Source organism: Hydra vulgaris, chromosome 07 (genome assembly GCF_038396675.1).
Source record: "Hydra vulgaris chromosome 07, alternate assembly HydraT2T_AEP".
NCBI classification, from domain to species: Eukaryota; Metazoa; Cnidaria; class Hydrozoa; order Anthoathecata; family Hydridae; genus Hydra; species Hydra vulgaris.
The window spans coordinates 37,373,078-37,389,980 of record NC_088926.1 but is presented as its reverse complement, the minus strand read 5'-3'; the positions used below and the strand labels follow the sequence as shown (position 1 = coordinate 37,389,980).

Below are 16,903 nucleotides of genomic sequence, written 5' to 3'. Positions count from 1 at the left end.
TGGGTTTTTCAGCAAGACAATGATCCGTAACACACTGCAAAAGTAGTCAAGCAGTGGTTTCAAGACAACAACCTATCGGTGATGGATTGGGTGCCTCAATCTCCGGATCTCAACCCTATCGAGAACCTGTGGGAGATCGTCAACCGCAGAATTAATTGTGAAGGTGTTCGTAATAAGGATCAACTGTTTGAACAAACCCAAAAGGCCTGGGCAGCAATTCCACAAAGTTTCATTGATCACCAGATCGAATCTATGCCTCGAAGATGCAAGGATGTGATCAACAACAAAGGGTTCGCCACGAAATATTGATAGGGAAATACAGCTTGGTCAACATTTTGTCGAGTTGCACTTGTTTTGTCCAGAAGGAAATCAACTTTTTTTAATACTTTTGTTAAATTTATTAATTTTTGTGTACAAATAATGAACTTAGTGATGAATAAAACTTGAAGAACTTAGTCTCTAAACAATTATATAGTTATTTCTCTAAATTGAAAAAATGCAGCACTTTTATATAAAGAAACTAAATTAGCGTTGTTTGGTTGCACTTGTTTTGTCCAATACTGTATGTAATCAAAAATATTTCAACTGTAACATTGCATTATAATTAAATACTCTTTGAGAATTCTTAAAAATTTTTTTGTGTTATAAGTTATTTGTTTTTAATTCATCATAGGAAAATCAAAAAGATTTAAAGACTCCCACAAAAAATAAATTGAAAGAAAGTACAGGTAAAATTTTTGAACTAACTTTTTCAAACGAAGATGGATTTTTGAAACCAATTGATCCTACAGATCTTACAGAGACCTTGACTATAAAAACTGAGTTTAAATCAAATCCAGAAAATACACAAAACAAAAATGAAGTTAACTATTTAAACCATTTCAAGCCAAACGGTAAAAGGTTTAGTAAAATTATTTCTTCAAGTACAACTCAGTCTGATTTAATGTTACCAATTGTACCAGAAAAACAAATCTCAAATCTCAATAACATAAATGAAGATCAGAAAAAAAGCATGGTTGAAATAAATAACATAAATGAAGATCAAAAAAGCACGGTGGATATCAACAAAAATCCTCTGAAAAAAAATATCTCTTTTGATTTGCATAGTAATAATTTAGTAAAAAAAATTCAGAAAAATGAGATTGAATTTGAAGAGATAGTTGATGTTCAGTTATTGCCAGAGGAACAAATTCCTGATCATTCATTTACTTCAATGGATGAGGAGGTTTGTATTTAAAAAATTTTTTTTTTTTAATTTCAAAAATAAAATTTTAGTTTTATTTTAGAAATAAAATTGACTTTGTTGTATTATAACTGTTTTAATGTTTCAATTTTTTTACTAAAACTAATTTAAGATGAACAAAGATGCAAATGAAACATCTATAAAAGAATCTAGTAGTTTTACAGCCATTAAGTTAACAGATAATGGGCTTAAAGATCTCAAAAAAGTTAATGATAATGTTCATCCATGTTCGATTATTAAAAAAGAAACTAAAGGTAAGAGCTTGATGCTTGAAATTAAAACTTGATTTTTTAATAATTTTTTTTTTAAAGATCATCATCACCATTGTCATCATCATTGTCATCATCATTGTCATCATCATCATCATCATCATCATCATCATCATCATCATCATCATCATCATCATCATCATCATCATCATCATCATCATCATCATCAACATCATCATCATCATCATCATAATCATTATTATCATCATCATCAATTTTCACAATCATGATACTAATCCTTCTCTTAAAGATAAACTTGCTGATTCGAAAATTGATGATCAAACCATGAACAAACCTCTTAAAGATATTGCTGGTACTTCCATAAATGAAGTTGCACATAGTCAATATGGAGCAGCATCCAAAAATGTTTTTTCTTCTGAAAATGAAACAAAAGTTGAAAAACTAGATATTCCTAAAATTTTCCAAGTAAGTTTTTTCATAAATATAATTGGAACAACTTTATTTATTTATTTATATTTGAAAAATGTACAAAATACAAAATGGTGAGACAGGAAATTACTATATTACTCTTATGTAACACAAAAAAAAAAAAAAAAGAAAATTCAATATGAGTAAATGTGAAAAAACCAAGTTAGTAGATTGCGTGAAAATTTAAATCATTCTTTTTTAAATTCAAATTGAATGCTGACAGTGAGGGCGAGATCACTATGTGGTCAGGAAGTGAGTTCTATACTGTAATGATTATTTCGCTGTAAAAAAATCTTCTAGTATCATTAATATATTTATTATGTGGAGTAAACTTTTGTGAACGACTTCAAGTAAAATATTTCGAATTAAAAAAAGTAAAAAAATCTGAAAATGGTAAATCAACAAGATTATGTACAATTTTATAAGTCATATAAAGATCAAATTTAACTCTACGATACTCAAGAGATTCTAGTTGGAAAATAATAAGTCTTGATAAGTAATCAGTGTATGTAATATGACAGCTTTTGAAGACAATTCTGGTAAAATATTTTTGAACTTTTTCTATGCAAGTTGTATCTTTTAAAAGATGAGGGCTCCAGATTGGGGTGCAAGATTCTAATACAGGCAGCAGATAAACTTTGTAAACTTTTAACAAAAGTTGAGAATTGTTAGAGACAAAGGATTTTAAAAGTAAGTAAATGCGAGAGTATGCTATGCTTGAAATACGAGAGCAGTGATTAGAGAACTTTGTCTCAAAGGACATAGTGATTAAATTATCCAGTATTGAATAAACAGTTTCAATATTGATAACGGAGTTTAATGAATAAGGATGAGTAGGTATATTATATCTTCCGTAGCATAAATGAAAACATTTGTTGGTTGCTATTTTTAGTTGCCAATCATTGGACAATGCCAAGATTTTTTAAAAAGTGTTTACAAGATCAATGTTGTTGTAATCATTTCTCGATTGGTACAACTTAATATCATCTGCAAATAGCTTAATGCCTCAATCTCCATCAGTGCCATAAAAAATGTCGTTAGTAAATATTAAGAACAATATAGGTCCTAGTACAGTTCCTTGTGGTATTCCACACTTAACTGGAGTGTTTTCAGAATATGAGGTACGAACACACACACACGCATTGAAAGCAATAAGTTACAAAATTTTTAATCCAATTAAATAGTTTGTATTTATTTCCATAGTATTGCAATTTGAACATTAGTTTAGGATGAGTTACTAAGTCAAAAATTTTTAAAAATCAATATAGATGATTTCAACTATTTTTTTGTTATTTACGGCAGTGGTCCATTCGTTTAAAGTTGGCAGCATTTGTGAACATGTGGATCTGTGATTTATAAAACTGAATTGATTTTGAGAAAAAGAGTTATTTTCTAAGAAATAGTTTTGTATGGTTTTAGCAATGATTGATTCCATAACTTTGCTAATGATACAGGTCATTGAAATAGGTCTGCAGTTGGTTGGTAGAGAAGGGTTGCTTTTCTTAACTATTGTTAAGAAAAGCAACCCTTCAAATTTTAGGTATAGCATTAGTGGTCATTGACATTTCGAACAAAATAGAAAGAGGAATGGCAATGGTAGTTGCAATTGATTTTAAAAATATTGGAGGGTAACCATCCGGAAATTTGGAAAACTTTGCTGGGAGTTTTTGTAGTAATGAATCGAGAGAATCATATGGAAATAATACGTTACTCAAAGAGTTTTGATGGGATGGAAAATCAAATGGAGGACTAACACCGTTGTCAATGATGAAGACAGAGGCAAAAAAGTCGTTCAAAATATGTATTTTTTTACAATCGTCTAAACAAAAGAAACCATCAGAATTTGCAAGTGGTGCAACAGAATGGTAACGCTTGGATTTTGAATTGATAAAAGAGTAAAATTAAGGTTCCCAAATTGCAATTAAAGAGAATGGTACAATGGTCGCATGTACTGGTGATAGGGGCTGTAGTTACTACATTGTATACATTGATTTTATCATTGGGTTATATAAGATCCAAAATGTTGTTTGATTGGGTACAGTTTGATACCAGCTGGGTTAGGGCGCTCACCTTATAAATTTCTATGAACAAATTGTGACAAGAATTGCCTAGGCTAATAAGTATTGACCAATCAATGAGTGGTAGATTAAAATCGCCTGATACTATACTAGTATGATAACAAGTTGATGAAATTTTACATCTTACATAAGGTTTTCAAAAAACATGAGGCTGCACATGGGGGGTGGTAAATGCATGAAATGCGTAATTTTTCGAGACTAGAGAAGACACATGCATCTACACAAGTAATTTCAGTATCTACAAGTTCTTCAGGAACATCAAAATTAATTTTTACAGAATGGATGTTACTTCGCACTAATATGAGTGAGCCACCACCATTGCCGTTAGGATCATGTCAAAATATTTGGAAATTATTTCCATTTAACAGTAGTGAGTTTGGAGTTTTGTTGTTAAGCCAGGTTTTTGTGATGAGAATAACATTGAAATTGCCGTTTCGGAGAAGATTATGTAAATGATGAAGTTTATTGTTAAGTGATTTTGCATTGAAGTATGCACACAATTAATGATTTTATTTAGTTGTCCGCTTACATTTTCTTCCATAGAATTATGTTTCAAAGGATTAATAATGATTTATATAGATGGGATGGAATGCTTTATTGGAATATTCTGGATTGATAAATATGTTGTTGGAGGTGTTGCTAGTTGGTTTTTGATTGACATTGGTGGCTAATGATGTCTAGTTATTTCTTTTATTGTGTTACCTCGAATAACATTAATTGTTGTAGTGGTTGGACTAAGAGCGGAATTATGTTTTTTGCATTTATTTCTGAAGCGGTAAGCCTGGTTTTGTTTATTCAAAGTCATATCAAGGTTGATGAATAGGGAACTGTGATCTACTCTGTTGTTGGTTACGCGAAAAAAGGCGGAGGCTTGTTTAAGTACTCTGTTTCTAGCTGATTCATCCTAAAGGATTACTACTATTGGACTGGGTAGTTCAGGGGTCCTTACATTGGGATGGAAATGATTTACAATTAAAGACTTGTCTGTCCCCAATAATGAAAATATTTTTTCTACTTCAGTTCTGTCCTGAGCTTTTGCAATTGATGGATTGGTACTGGAAGATTAGGGCACCACATATAATTATGTTCTTAGCTTTGTTTTCTTGCTGTTTTGATTCAAGGGCTATTGTGTTGATAATATGCATTTGTTCTTGGTCTTTTGGTGTTGTTTTTAAACCCTTGGCGACTACAATGTTCCAAGCAATGGTGTTTCCAGCTGTGGTAGGTGTTGGAGTTGTTTTAAGAGTGTGAAGTTCTAGATTCAGTTTAGTTATCCATTCTTCAGCAATATTGAGTCTATCCATGAGTGTGAGTATAATTGTATCACACTTAGTAGACAATTATATGGTAAAAAGTTGAATTTTATAGGATAATTACTGTTTAGGTTGTTGTTGATTTAGGAAACAATTTCTTTTTAGAAAAATATGTTTTTTAATGTTTTTTAGTAAAATATTTTATTGTTATAACCAATAACAATCATTATTGAAATAAGTTGCTTAATTTTTATTTTGATTTGTAATGTTTTTGTAGCAATCTATTTTTAGGTTTTAATTAATCTCTTGGGAATAAGTGTTAATCAGAAAATACGGTCTGTTGAAAACTAATTATAGTTCAAGAGTTTGTAAATAAAGAATAAAAAATATCTAACATAACCAATAAAAAACGACTTCAACTGGTTAAATAGCATTGTAAATAAATAAATAGACAAAAAAACGTAGATAATACTTCCATTGATAGTTATCACTGTTAAATTGGTTCAATATAACTTAAAAATATGGTGAAAGGCAGATTTATTACCTTATTAACTTTGACATACTGCTTATGAAATAAAATTTTTTGCTTTGATTTTTTTTTTATTCAGTTTTGAAATATTAAGACAATTTTTTGAAATATTCTCAATAATGTTGACAGGTTTTATTCTTACACTATTAAAATTTTTTTGATTATTTATAAAGTTTATTTTATAAATAATCAAAAAAATTTATATAACATCAACCCTTTATATTATTAAAATAAAGGGTTGATGTTATATTAATTTTTAATGGTAATGTTTGCAAACATCCATTTATTTTATAATTATACAATTCTATTATTCTATTTAACTGTATATTTGTATAATTCAATTATTATATGATAATTTTATAGTTGTTCAATAACTTATACTAGCATAAATAATAGTTTGTTTGTTTTCTAAGTATTTTTGAACAACTAAATTGAAAAATATGACCTGATCATAGGAAATTCCAGATTCAAAGATTCCAATAAAAGATAAAACAGATGAAACTTTGAAGACAAAACCAGGTAAAATTTCTGAACTGACCTTTTCATACAAAGATGGATATTTAAGTCCTTTTAAATCTATGGAAAACTTGACTATTAAAAGATTTAAAACTGAGTATAATTCAAATCCAGAAGATACACAAGAAAAAAATGAATGTGCTGTAAACTACCAACTTAGTAGTTTTGAGCTGAAAGATGAAGAATTTAGTAAAAATATTTCTTTAAGTAGAATTCAATCTGATTTGATTTTATCTGTTGTACCAGAGAAACAAATCTCAAATATCAAAAACATAAATGAAGATCAGAAGAAAAGCATGGTTGATATAAATAACATAAACGAAGATCAAAAGAAAAGCATGGTTGATATTAACAAGAGTTCTACAAATAAAAATAAATCTGATATCTCTTTTGATATGCATAGTAATAGTTTGGTAAAGAAAATTCAGGCAAAAGAGATTGAGTTTAAAGAGATACTTGATGTTCAGTTATTGCCAGAGGAACAAAGCCCTGATAATTCATTTACTTCTAAGGATAAGGAGGTTTACATTTTTTTAAATTTTTTTATTTTTGATGAATTAAACTGATTATGTAACATTTGTGCTTATGTAATATAAATTTTTTGGTATTTATGCGGTAGTGGTGTAGTGGTAGAGCGCTTGCCTCATAAGCGAAAATTCCTAGTTCAATTCTCCACCACGTTTCTGGTAGTACTGCTCTCAACTTGTTTCTCTGCGCAGCGTCTTAGTTTGTCAAGGTTCATGTTTCAGAGTTATATAGTTGAGAGAGGTTTGTTACCAAAACTAAAGTAGCCTCCTTGACTTCATGGCCTCAGGGAGGTGAATTAAAATTGAAAAAAAAAATTATTTAATGTAAGTTTGTTGGTGTTAATGTAAATATTATGTTATATTTTAAATATTTAATTATAAATATTTCAAAATTTAATTTCAGAGAAACAAAGAAGTCTTAGGTGAAAAGTTTTGTTTAAAAGATGTTGAATCAGAGAATGTTTTAGTTAGTATCGAAACAAAAACAGAAGAAAAGTTTTCTAATGACCTCCATAAAGTTATTGATCATCAGAATGAACAAATTGTTTATTTATCAAAGGTTGGTCTTACTAAACTGTCTCATGATACTAAAAAAGTTGTTGATTTGAAAGATAAAACTTTTGCTGCCAATAATGCAGTTGGTTCTTTTAAAGATGAGTTTAATTTATCCGAAGATGTTCTTTCTCCTGAAAATAAAACAAAAGATGAAAAACTAAAGATTTCTGAATTTTTCAAAGTAAAATTTTTTTTAAATAAAAATGTGACAAATAAGATACACTGTTTATGATTTAATAAATATTATTTATGATAATAATTTTTAATAGATTTTGTAACTTAACAGTACCTTAACCAAATTCATTAACTAAATAACTAAAATTCAATAACTAAGTAACTGAAATTCATTAACTAAGTAACTGAAATTCAGTAACTAAGTAACTGAAATTCAGTAACTGAGTAACTGAAATTCAGTAACTGAGTAACTGAAATTCAGTAACTGAGTAACTGAAATTCAGTAACTGAGTAACTGAAATTCAGTAACTGAGTAACTGAAATTCAGTAACTGAGTAACTGAAATTCAGTAACTGAGTAACTGAAATTCAGTAACTGAGTAACTGAAATTCAGTAACTGAGTAACTGAAATTCAGTAACTGAGTAACTGAAATTCAGTAACTGAGTAACTGAAATTCAGTAACTGAGTAACTGAAATTCAGTAACTGAGTAACTGAAATTCAGTAACTGAGTAACTGAAATTCAGTAACTGAGTAACTGAAATTCAGTAACTGAGTAACTGAAATTCAGTAACTGAGTAACTGAAATTCAGTAACTGAGTAACTGAAATTCAGTAACTGAGTAACTGAAATTCAGTAACTGAGTAACTGAAATTCAGTAACTGAGTAACTGAAATTCAGTAACTGAGTAACTGAAATTCAGTAACTGAGTAACTGAAATTCAGTAACTGAGTAACTGAAATTCAGTAACTGAGTAACTGAAATTCAGTAACTGAGTAACTGAAATTCAGTAACTAAGTAACTGAAATTCAGTAACTAAGTAACTGAAATTCAGCAACTAAGTAACTGAAATTCAGTAAAGTTATGAATTTTGCTATATAAATCCTAACATCACTTCTTCAAGACATTACTTTTATTGCATCACTTTGAAAAGACTTGATAAATCACTTTTAATTGACAAATATTATTAACACTGTATTTTTGTGAACACATTAAATATTCAAGCAAAAAGAAAAACTTGAAGGCATACATAACATTCGTTTGTCAACAACTTTATTGAAGTCAGCTATTGACTTAATTAATACCTTTTTCTTTTCAACGCAAATTTAAATTGCTATGGCAACCTAAAAAAATTTACAGTGAGTTGAAAATTTGTTGAAATATGTTACCCATTTTGAGATTTCAAAACAAGTAACTTACTAATCCAAAAGCTTTGTTTGATTTTTAAAAAAATATTTAATTGCATTATCCACATTTTGTATATCAATTGATCTTTATTTGTGCCTTTTCTACAACATTACCTACCTTATGTGCCCAGTATGTCTTATTTTGTCTCTATGGTATGTATAATTTTAATTTTTAAACTTTAACTTTGTTTCATATCATTATTCACCCTTACTAGTTTTATATCAAATTATAAAATTATAATCACCAACATGTAAAATTTTCTGATCAAATTGAATCTGAATTTAATTTTGAATCTAATTTTATAATCTTAAATCAACAATTTAATTTGGAATCCGGTATTAAATACAGTCTTAAATATATTTACAAATTCATTTTTAAGTCATTTCTTTATTGTAACCAATTGTATCCAATCTTGAATTCAGTTTTCAGTAAAATATTTTTTTTTAATCTTTTGTTATAACCGTTCCATTGGATTGGTTCACCTACTACTACTTACATACTCAATACCAAACCTTTTTTACAATGTTCTCTCTAAAAGAAAATGAATGTTTCTAAATGGGTTGCAGCCTTGTTAAATTAAAGATTAAAAAAAAAAAAGATTCTCTATTTCTATTCTTTTTATTTACTTTTATTTCTATACTTTTTAAAGTTTAAAGATATAAACACTTATTTCTTTTCATTTCTATATTTATTTTTATTTTTCCTACCTTATTCTGAAATTGAAGAACTCTGACTATATGTAAATGTTTTATAACAAGCAAAATTCTTTTAGATGTAATTTCTTATTAAATTGACCATGCCATCTCTCTTTCTCCCTCTGCCAATATTGTTGGTATTGGTGACTTATTGTTGGTAATGCTCATCGCACTGAATGGTTTGGCTCTAACGCCACTGACCCACCTTGCACTAAAGTCTATAACTTCTGCATTTCTCAATCTATTACTCAGATAGTTAACTTTGTGACCTGTTTCATGACAACCCTAATCATTTACATTCACTCTTGATTTATGTTGTGTCTCTGATCCTAGCTTGTTTTCAGTTTCTCCCTTTTCTCATTTAGCTGGTTTTGCCTATGCAATAATCTCTATTAATCTTTTATCTCATCTTCTTTTTCCGACTCACCCTATCATTGTAGTACTTACTACTACCCAAAAGCTGACTGGGATTTTTTTTGTGATTTTCTTTGTGACGGTCCTTGGGCTGATGTCTTTTTACTCTCAGCGCCTATAAATAAATAATAAATGCGCCTCCTACGTAATGTCTTGCATTCAGGCAGGAACAGAAGCTTTTATTCCTTGGTTTTCACCATGCAGCTGTTATATTTAATTGCAATCACTTTTTTCAAAAGAAATACTCTCCTGAGAAATGACTTTTTATTATTGCAAGAAACCATGTAAAAAGGTGCTGTCTGATGCTAAGCTCCATTATTCTCAGTTCACTAAATCTTGCATCTTATCTCAGTTGTTAGGCTCTCGAGATTTTTGAAAAATCTTTAACAGCATCATTAACAAGGGTGGGTCTTACGTTACATTTCTCATTCATGGGACTGATCTTATCATTACTCAAGGATAAGGCAGAACTATTTGCAAAGAACTTCCTTTTAAATTCGGCTCTTGAATCTTATGGCCATTCTCTTTCTTCTAATCCAATTAAACAGGCAAACCCATTATTAGATATTCAAGTCACTCCGGCTTCTGTTGCTTAAGTCATATGTAAATTAAGCTCTTCTATGGCTTTTGGTCCTGACAACATTACTAACCACAGTCTTACAAAATTGTTCTCCAGAACTCTCTTCAGTTTTTTTTTCTCCAAAATGTTTAACAAGTGCAAGCACTGAGTCTTATTTTCCTACTTGCTGGAAAATGGTATCTGTTGTTCCATCTTTTAAAAACTCCAGAGAACATTCTGACCCCTCCAACTATTGTCCGATCAGTCTTCTATGTGCTAATAGCAAGGTGTTTGAGTCTTTGATCAACAAATTTCTTACATCCCATCTTGAGCAAAATAACTTACTGTCAGACAATCAATACGGTTTTCGATCTTCTCGCACTACGTCTGACTTGCTAACTGTTGTGATAGATTTTATCAAGCATTAGATGGAGGCAGTAAGTATTATTATTTAATCGCATGTCTCTAAATTTGAATCACAGTTTTGCACCAATTTTTTATGGAGTCATCTGCAATATTGTAAAATATGTTTATTCATTGTTACGTTTTTGTGAGCATCTTTATGGTAAAAAAAAGTTTGTAATTGAAGATTTTCTAAAAATTTTTTAACAATTATTTTAAATAAGATAAGTTCAAATAAACTTGATAAGTTCAAATAACCAGTTTTGTTAAAAAACAGCATAATTAATTATATAAATGCTAGTGGATTTTCCATTCTTACTAAACTTTTGCTATTAAACATAAACTTATTGATGCTAGTGAACATGAATTTAATTGATGGTGGGTGAACCTGATGATGGATGAACATGAATTTAAGTAAGGCTAGAGCTAATGCTCTTGACATATCTAAAACTTTGGACAAAGTTTGGCATGCTGATCTTCTGCATAAGTCTGCCTCATATGGTCTATCTGGGAAAGTTTTTGAGATTATCAAATCTTTTCTTTCTAACCCCTTTACTAAAGTTGTCCTCAAAGGCCAACACTCTTCATTTCCAGTAACTTTTGGGGTACCTTAAGGTTTTATCCTTGGTCCAGTTTTGTTTCTTATTTACATTAATGATCCTCCCAACAACCTTTTATCTAAAGTAGCTCTTTTTGCTGATGACTCAACTTTTAACTCCTGTCTTGACAAAAGGTCTTAATGGCTTAGAGCAGGCAGAGCTGATCTTGAATCTGATCTCACTTCTGTAACAGATCGGGGCTAACAATGGCTCGTAAATTTTAACTCCAACAAAACTCAGTTATTTACTGCAAACAATTGCTGAAATATGGTTGACATTCTTATACTAATGAATAGCAACCCTCTCACTGAGTCTTCTTCTCTATGTCTTCTTGGATTATTGTTTACTACTTATGGTTTCCATGAAAGTTATTGTTACTTACTATATGGTTTCCATGAAAGGTCCATGGAAACCATATACACAATCGATTGCTAAATTAGAAACTGCTATGTTTGCTTCTCTTTATCGTGTTTTCCATTTTCTTACTACTGATTTCATTCTCTATCTCTACAAATCTCTTATTTGTCCCTGTATGGAATACTGTTGTCATATTTGGACTGGTTCTTCTAATGATGCTCTTTCTCTTCTAGGCAAGGTCCAAAAATGCATTGTAAACATAGTTGGACTCGGTCATTCTGCTAAGCTTGAGACTCTTTCCCATCGTCGAAAAGTCTTCATCTCTTTCTCTTTTCTACAAATACTACCATGGTTGCTGCTCAAAAGAGCTATCATCTCTATCATCTCTCAGTTCATCTCCCTATCATCTCTAGTTCCATCAATAAAACTCATTCTTGGTTGACTTGTCATTCATCAAAGTTTTATTTTTTTACTGTATCTGTCCCAAAAACTTGCATGCTCCAAAAACTTTTGATTTGTCTAGTTTTTTTCTCCGCATATCAATGCTTTGCAGCTCTCTCCCATCTTTATGTTTTTCTGACTCACAACTCCGTACAACCTTAAACTTTTTAAGTCTTCTGTCAACCCTTTCCTTGCTCTATAACTTTATCCTTTTTTTCCTAATAACTCCCAACTTAATAGTGGTTGCTTGCAGCCTTGTTAGGAGTGAATTATAATGGGAAAAAAAAATTAAATAGTTTAAGAGATAATTACTGTTAATAAATTAGAAAACGATATAAAAAAGTATTATTATTTAATCGCATGTCTCTGAATTTGAATCACAGTTTTGCACCAATTTTTTATGGAGTCATCTGCAATCTTGTAAAAAATTTCCAGGCATTTTGAACAACAATCCATAATTTCTACTGATTTCTGGGTTTTTCTTTAGAAACTGCTTCTTTGACATTGGTCCAAAGGTTTTCATTGGAATTAAGATCTGGTGACTGCGAAGGCCAATCCATAAATTCAACTCCCTCCTCCACAAACCAGTTTTTTACCCTATGATTGGTATGTTTTGGATCATTCTCTTGTATGAAGACCCATTTAAGTGGTTCATCTTTTTCTGCATAAGGAAATATGTTGTTTTGTAAAAGTTCTCGATAAATAATCCATAAATCCATTAATATGATAGATGGGTGCTATGCTTTAATAGGAAAAACAACCCCAAATATTTAATTTTGATCCACCATGCTAAACAACATTTATAGTGTATTGTGGTTTTTAGGCAAAGTTGGTTAGCTTTCGTATGTATACCCTGCATTTCCTTGACCCAAATAATACAAAATGTTCTGCCATTTTCATAATACAAAATGTTCTGCCATTTTAAAGCAAAACAATATATACTTTTGTAAAATGCTTTCTTGTAACAACCTGTCTTTTTTTAAAAGGATAAAATTTGCGTTCTAATAGCTGCCTGTGTTCTGGCTGTGTCCTGGCAGAAACTCTTAAATTTAAATTATCTTTGATTTGAACAGATCTAAATATAAAACTCATGGAAATCCCACAGTAATTTGAACAACCAATGTTGTAGCTTAGAATTCTATCAATCAGTGTTATAATTTCCATACTCAACATTTGTACCAAAATTATGTAAAATATTATTAATTTATGTTTAAGATGAAAGAAGGTTTTTATTATAAATAACTATTTTGTTAAATACAACTATTATTTTGTCCACTTTGTTTTCAACAACTTTGTTCTCAATTAATTATAGGAAAATGCTCAAGATTCGGAAGTTGATGGAATTATAAAACCAATTGAACCTGCAGATAACTTTTCTATAACTAGACCAAATGAAAGTGTGGTTTCTCTCAATGGCTTTAAGATAAAAGATAAGTATATAAGTAAAAATTCTATGAATGGAATTCAATCTGAGTTTATATTACCTGATAAATCTGTACCAGAAAAACAAGACTTAGATGTTGCCAATAAGAAATTTGATAATGAAAAGAATAGTAAATTGATGGTTAACAAAGGAGTGTTAAAAAATAATTCATTTGATTTGCACAGTAATAGTCTGTTCAAAAAAATTCAAACCAAAGAGATTGAATTTGAAGAAATAGTTGATGTTATGTTGATGCCAGAGGTGCAACTTCAAAATGATTCATTTGATACTTTTGATCAGCAGGTTTAAATTTTTTCTTTTTCATCTATGAACATTTATAGTTTAATTGTCATTTTGTATTTCATAGAACAATTATTATTATATTTTATTATTTTCATTTTATATTATTTTATGTTATATGTTTAAATGTTATTCAATGTTTATAATTTTATATTCTTATTATTCTATGAATTTAAAGCCGAAAAAAGAAGCATTAAGTGAACAAGATCCTTCAAGTAAGTTTGAAATTATTTCTGTTGTTAAACTAACACCAAATGAACAACCTGCTCGTAAGCAAAGTAGTCTTTTAGATTTCAACCAAAGTTCTACAAAACCTATTTGTGATACTAAGAATGAATGCAATTCTCCATCTGTTATGATTTATGCAAATAATGACAATAAAACAGTATTAAAATTAGATAATCAAACAAAAGGTAACAAAAATTTTTATTTGTTTTGGTATATTGTTATTATGTATGTTATTTTTATTATAAGATAAAAATATTTGTTTTTAAATTAATTATATAAATGCTAGTGGATTTTCCATTCTTACTAAACTTTTGCTATTAAACACAAACTTATTGATGCTAGTGAACATGAATTTAATTGATGGTGGGTGAGCCTGATGATGGATGAACATGAATTTAATTTCAAAAATATTCATGTTTAAAAGAATAAAAAATTTAGAAAATTTAGAATCATAATCTGTTAAAGTTTTGATTTCTTAACTAATTAAGTCTTAGATTTCTTGGTTACTTGTTTACAAATAGGTTCTGACTTCTAAACTAATAGATTCCAGAGCTGCTAAAGTTCTTTGCTTTATCCTTGTAATAAAGAGCAGAACTCCTAAAGTTCTGCTCTTTATCCCTTGTCAAAACTTCTTAAACTTATGACTTTTAAAGATTCCAAGGTCCTGGTAAAAATAATGAAGATTGCAGCTAGTAGTTTAAGTCTTTAAGCTGTGTCTGTGGAGTGAAAAAAAGGAACAAATATAATAGGAAATAATAAAATATAATAAATAAACTTTAATAAATTAGAGAACTATGAATAATCACAGTTTTATCATTCTACTCTCAGTTAGTAAATGATTAGGGTTGACATTTGACCATATATTTGTATATTTAATACCATTTCCAACATGATTATCATCATCATCATCTTCATCATCATCATCATCATCATCATCATCATCATCATCATCATCATCATCATCATCATCATCATCATCATCTTCATTTTCTCCTAAAGCTGCTACCTCTTTACATGCTGATACCTAAACCACTTTAATCTTCTCTGGCTAATGTTGTTCGATACAATGTTTTTTCTAATCTTTGCCTAAGATAATGGCTCTTTTTCTTGTCTTTTGTAAATATGTAAAAATATTGTATGCCAGCATCTATATAACTAACAAACATAAGTTTTTATATCCATATATATCAATATTATGTATGCATTAATGTCCCTTACCTAAACTTCTGGATCTATGCAGGTACGGAAGCTTTTATTCCTTCTTCTTAGTTTTAATTCAAGCCTTATTCAACTCCATCTTTTTCACCCTCTTGTGCAGTTGCTATATAAAACTGTAATCATTTTTTTAAATCTTTTTTACAAGAATAAATCAATAAAATAAATGAAAGAATTAAAAAAAAATATATTTAAAGAAGTCCATGTAGAAACTTCTTTTATGATGCTAAGCTCCATTATTCTCAGTTTGCTAAATCCTATCTTAAATTTTAGAATTTTATAAATAAATTGTTTTAATATTTAAAAACTCTAGAAAACACCTCTCCAACTATCCTACAATTAGTCTTTTCTCTAGTATTAGTCTCTTTATATAAAAGTTTTAAGATTATTAAATCATTTCTTTTTAACATTATTAAAGTCATTCTTGAATGCCTACACTCATTTTAATTTCTTATAACTTTAGAAGCACAACAAGGTTCTTTGTTCCTGTATTGTTTATAACTTTAGAAGCACAACAAGGTTCTATCTTTGTTCCTTTATTGTTTATAACTTTAGAAGCACAACAAGGTTCTATCTTTGTTCCTTTATTGTTTATAACTTTAGAAGCACAACAAGGTTCTATCTTTGTTCCTGTATTGTTTATAACTTTAGAAGCACAACAAGGTTCTATCTTTGTTCCTGTATTGTTTATAACTTTAGAAGCACAACAAGGTTCTATCTTTGTTCCTGTATTGTTTATAACTTTAGAAGCACAACAAGGTTCTATCTTTGTTCCTGTATTGTTTATAACTTTAGAAGCACAACAAGGTTCTATCTTTGTTCCTGTATTGTTTATAACTTTAGAAGCACAACAAGGTTCTATCTTTGTTCCTGTATTGTTTCTTCTTTACAATAAAAATCTTTCTGACAATTTTACTTCTATTTGATGACAACTCAACTTAATACTCTTGTCTTGACTAAAAGTCTTCACTTCAAAGTTTTTCACTTTTTTTTCACTTTTTGATCCCTTAAAACAAGCAGCTGTTAGGTCTGAAGCAGCTGATAACTTAATTTGATCTCTTTTCTCTAACATTGTGGGGCTTGTAGATTTTAACTCCAACAAAACTCCATTATTTACTACTAACAAGTATCGCATTATTGTTGACATTTCTATATTGACAAACAACAACCCTCTAACTCTCAGACAAAATTCAATAGCACATTGTAAATGCAGCTGAATCTGCTTTATCTTCTAAGCTTAAGCGATCCTTTTATTGTATCTGTCATTCTATTCTATAAAAATTTTTATTCATCGAGTTTATTTCCTTGCACATCAACAAACCTCAAAACTCTCTACCTTCATGTTTTCCTGATCATACAATCTAAACCTTGTAAATCTTCAGTTAACTGTTTACATTCTCTTTGAATCAGTTTAAATATACATGCATACATACATACATACACACATACATACACACACATACATACATACATACATACATACATACATACATACATACATACATACATA

At 29.4% G+C, this 16,903-nt stretch overlaps 1 protein-coding gene across 4 annotated transcripts in view; it reads left to right on the top strand.

The window, feature by feature from the left end:
* LOC100210173 (uncharacterized) overlaps nt 1–16,903 on the top strand; it is a 133,301-nt gene that overhangs the window by 86,847 nt on the left and 29,551 nt on the right. For all 4 annotated transcript variants that reach the window (XM_065801791.1, XM_065801793.1, XM_065801790.1 and 1 more), the window contains exons 24-30: nt 674–1,225; nt 1,356–1,497; nt 1,763–1,938; nt 6,257–6,838; nt 7,248–7,580; nt 13,540–13,953; nt 14,129–14,363. In XM_065801791.1, coding sequence (XP_065657863.1) covers nt 674–1,225; nt 1,356–1,497; nt 1,763–1,938; nt 6,257–6,838; nt 7,248–7,580; nt 13,540–13,953; nt 14,129–14,363 — 2,434 coding nt within the window. The remainder of the gene's footprint in view (nt 1–673; nt 1,226–1,355; nt 1,498–1,762; nt 1,939–6,256; nt 6,839–7,247; nt 7,581–13,539; nt 13,954–14,128; nt 14,364–16,903) is intronic.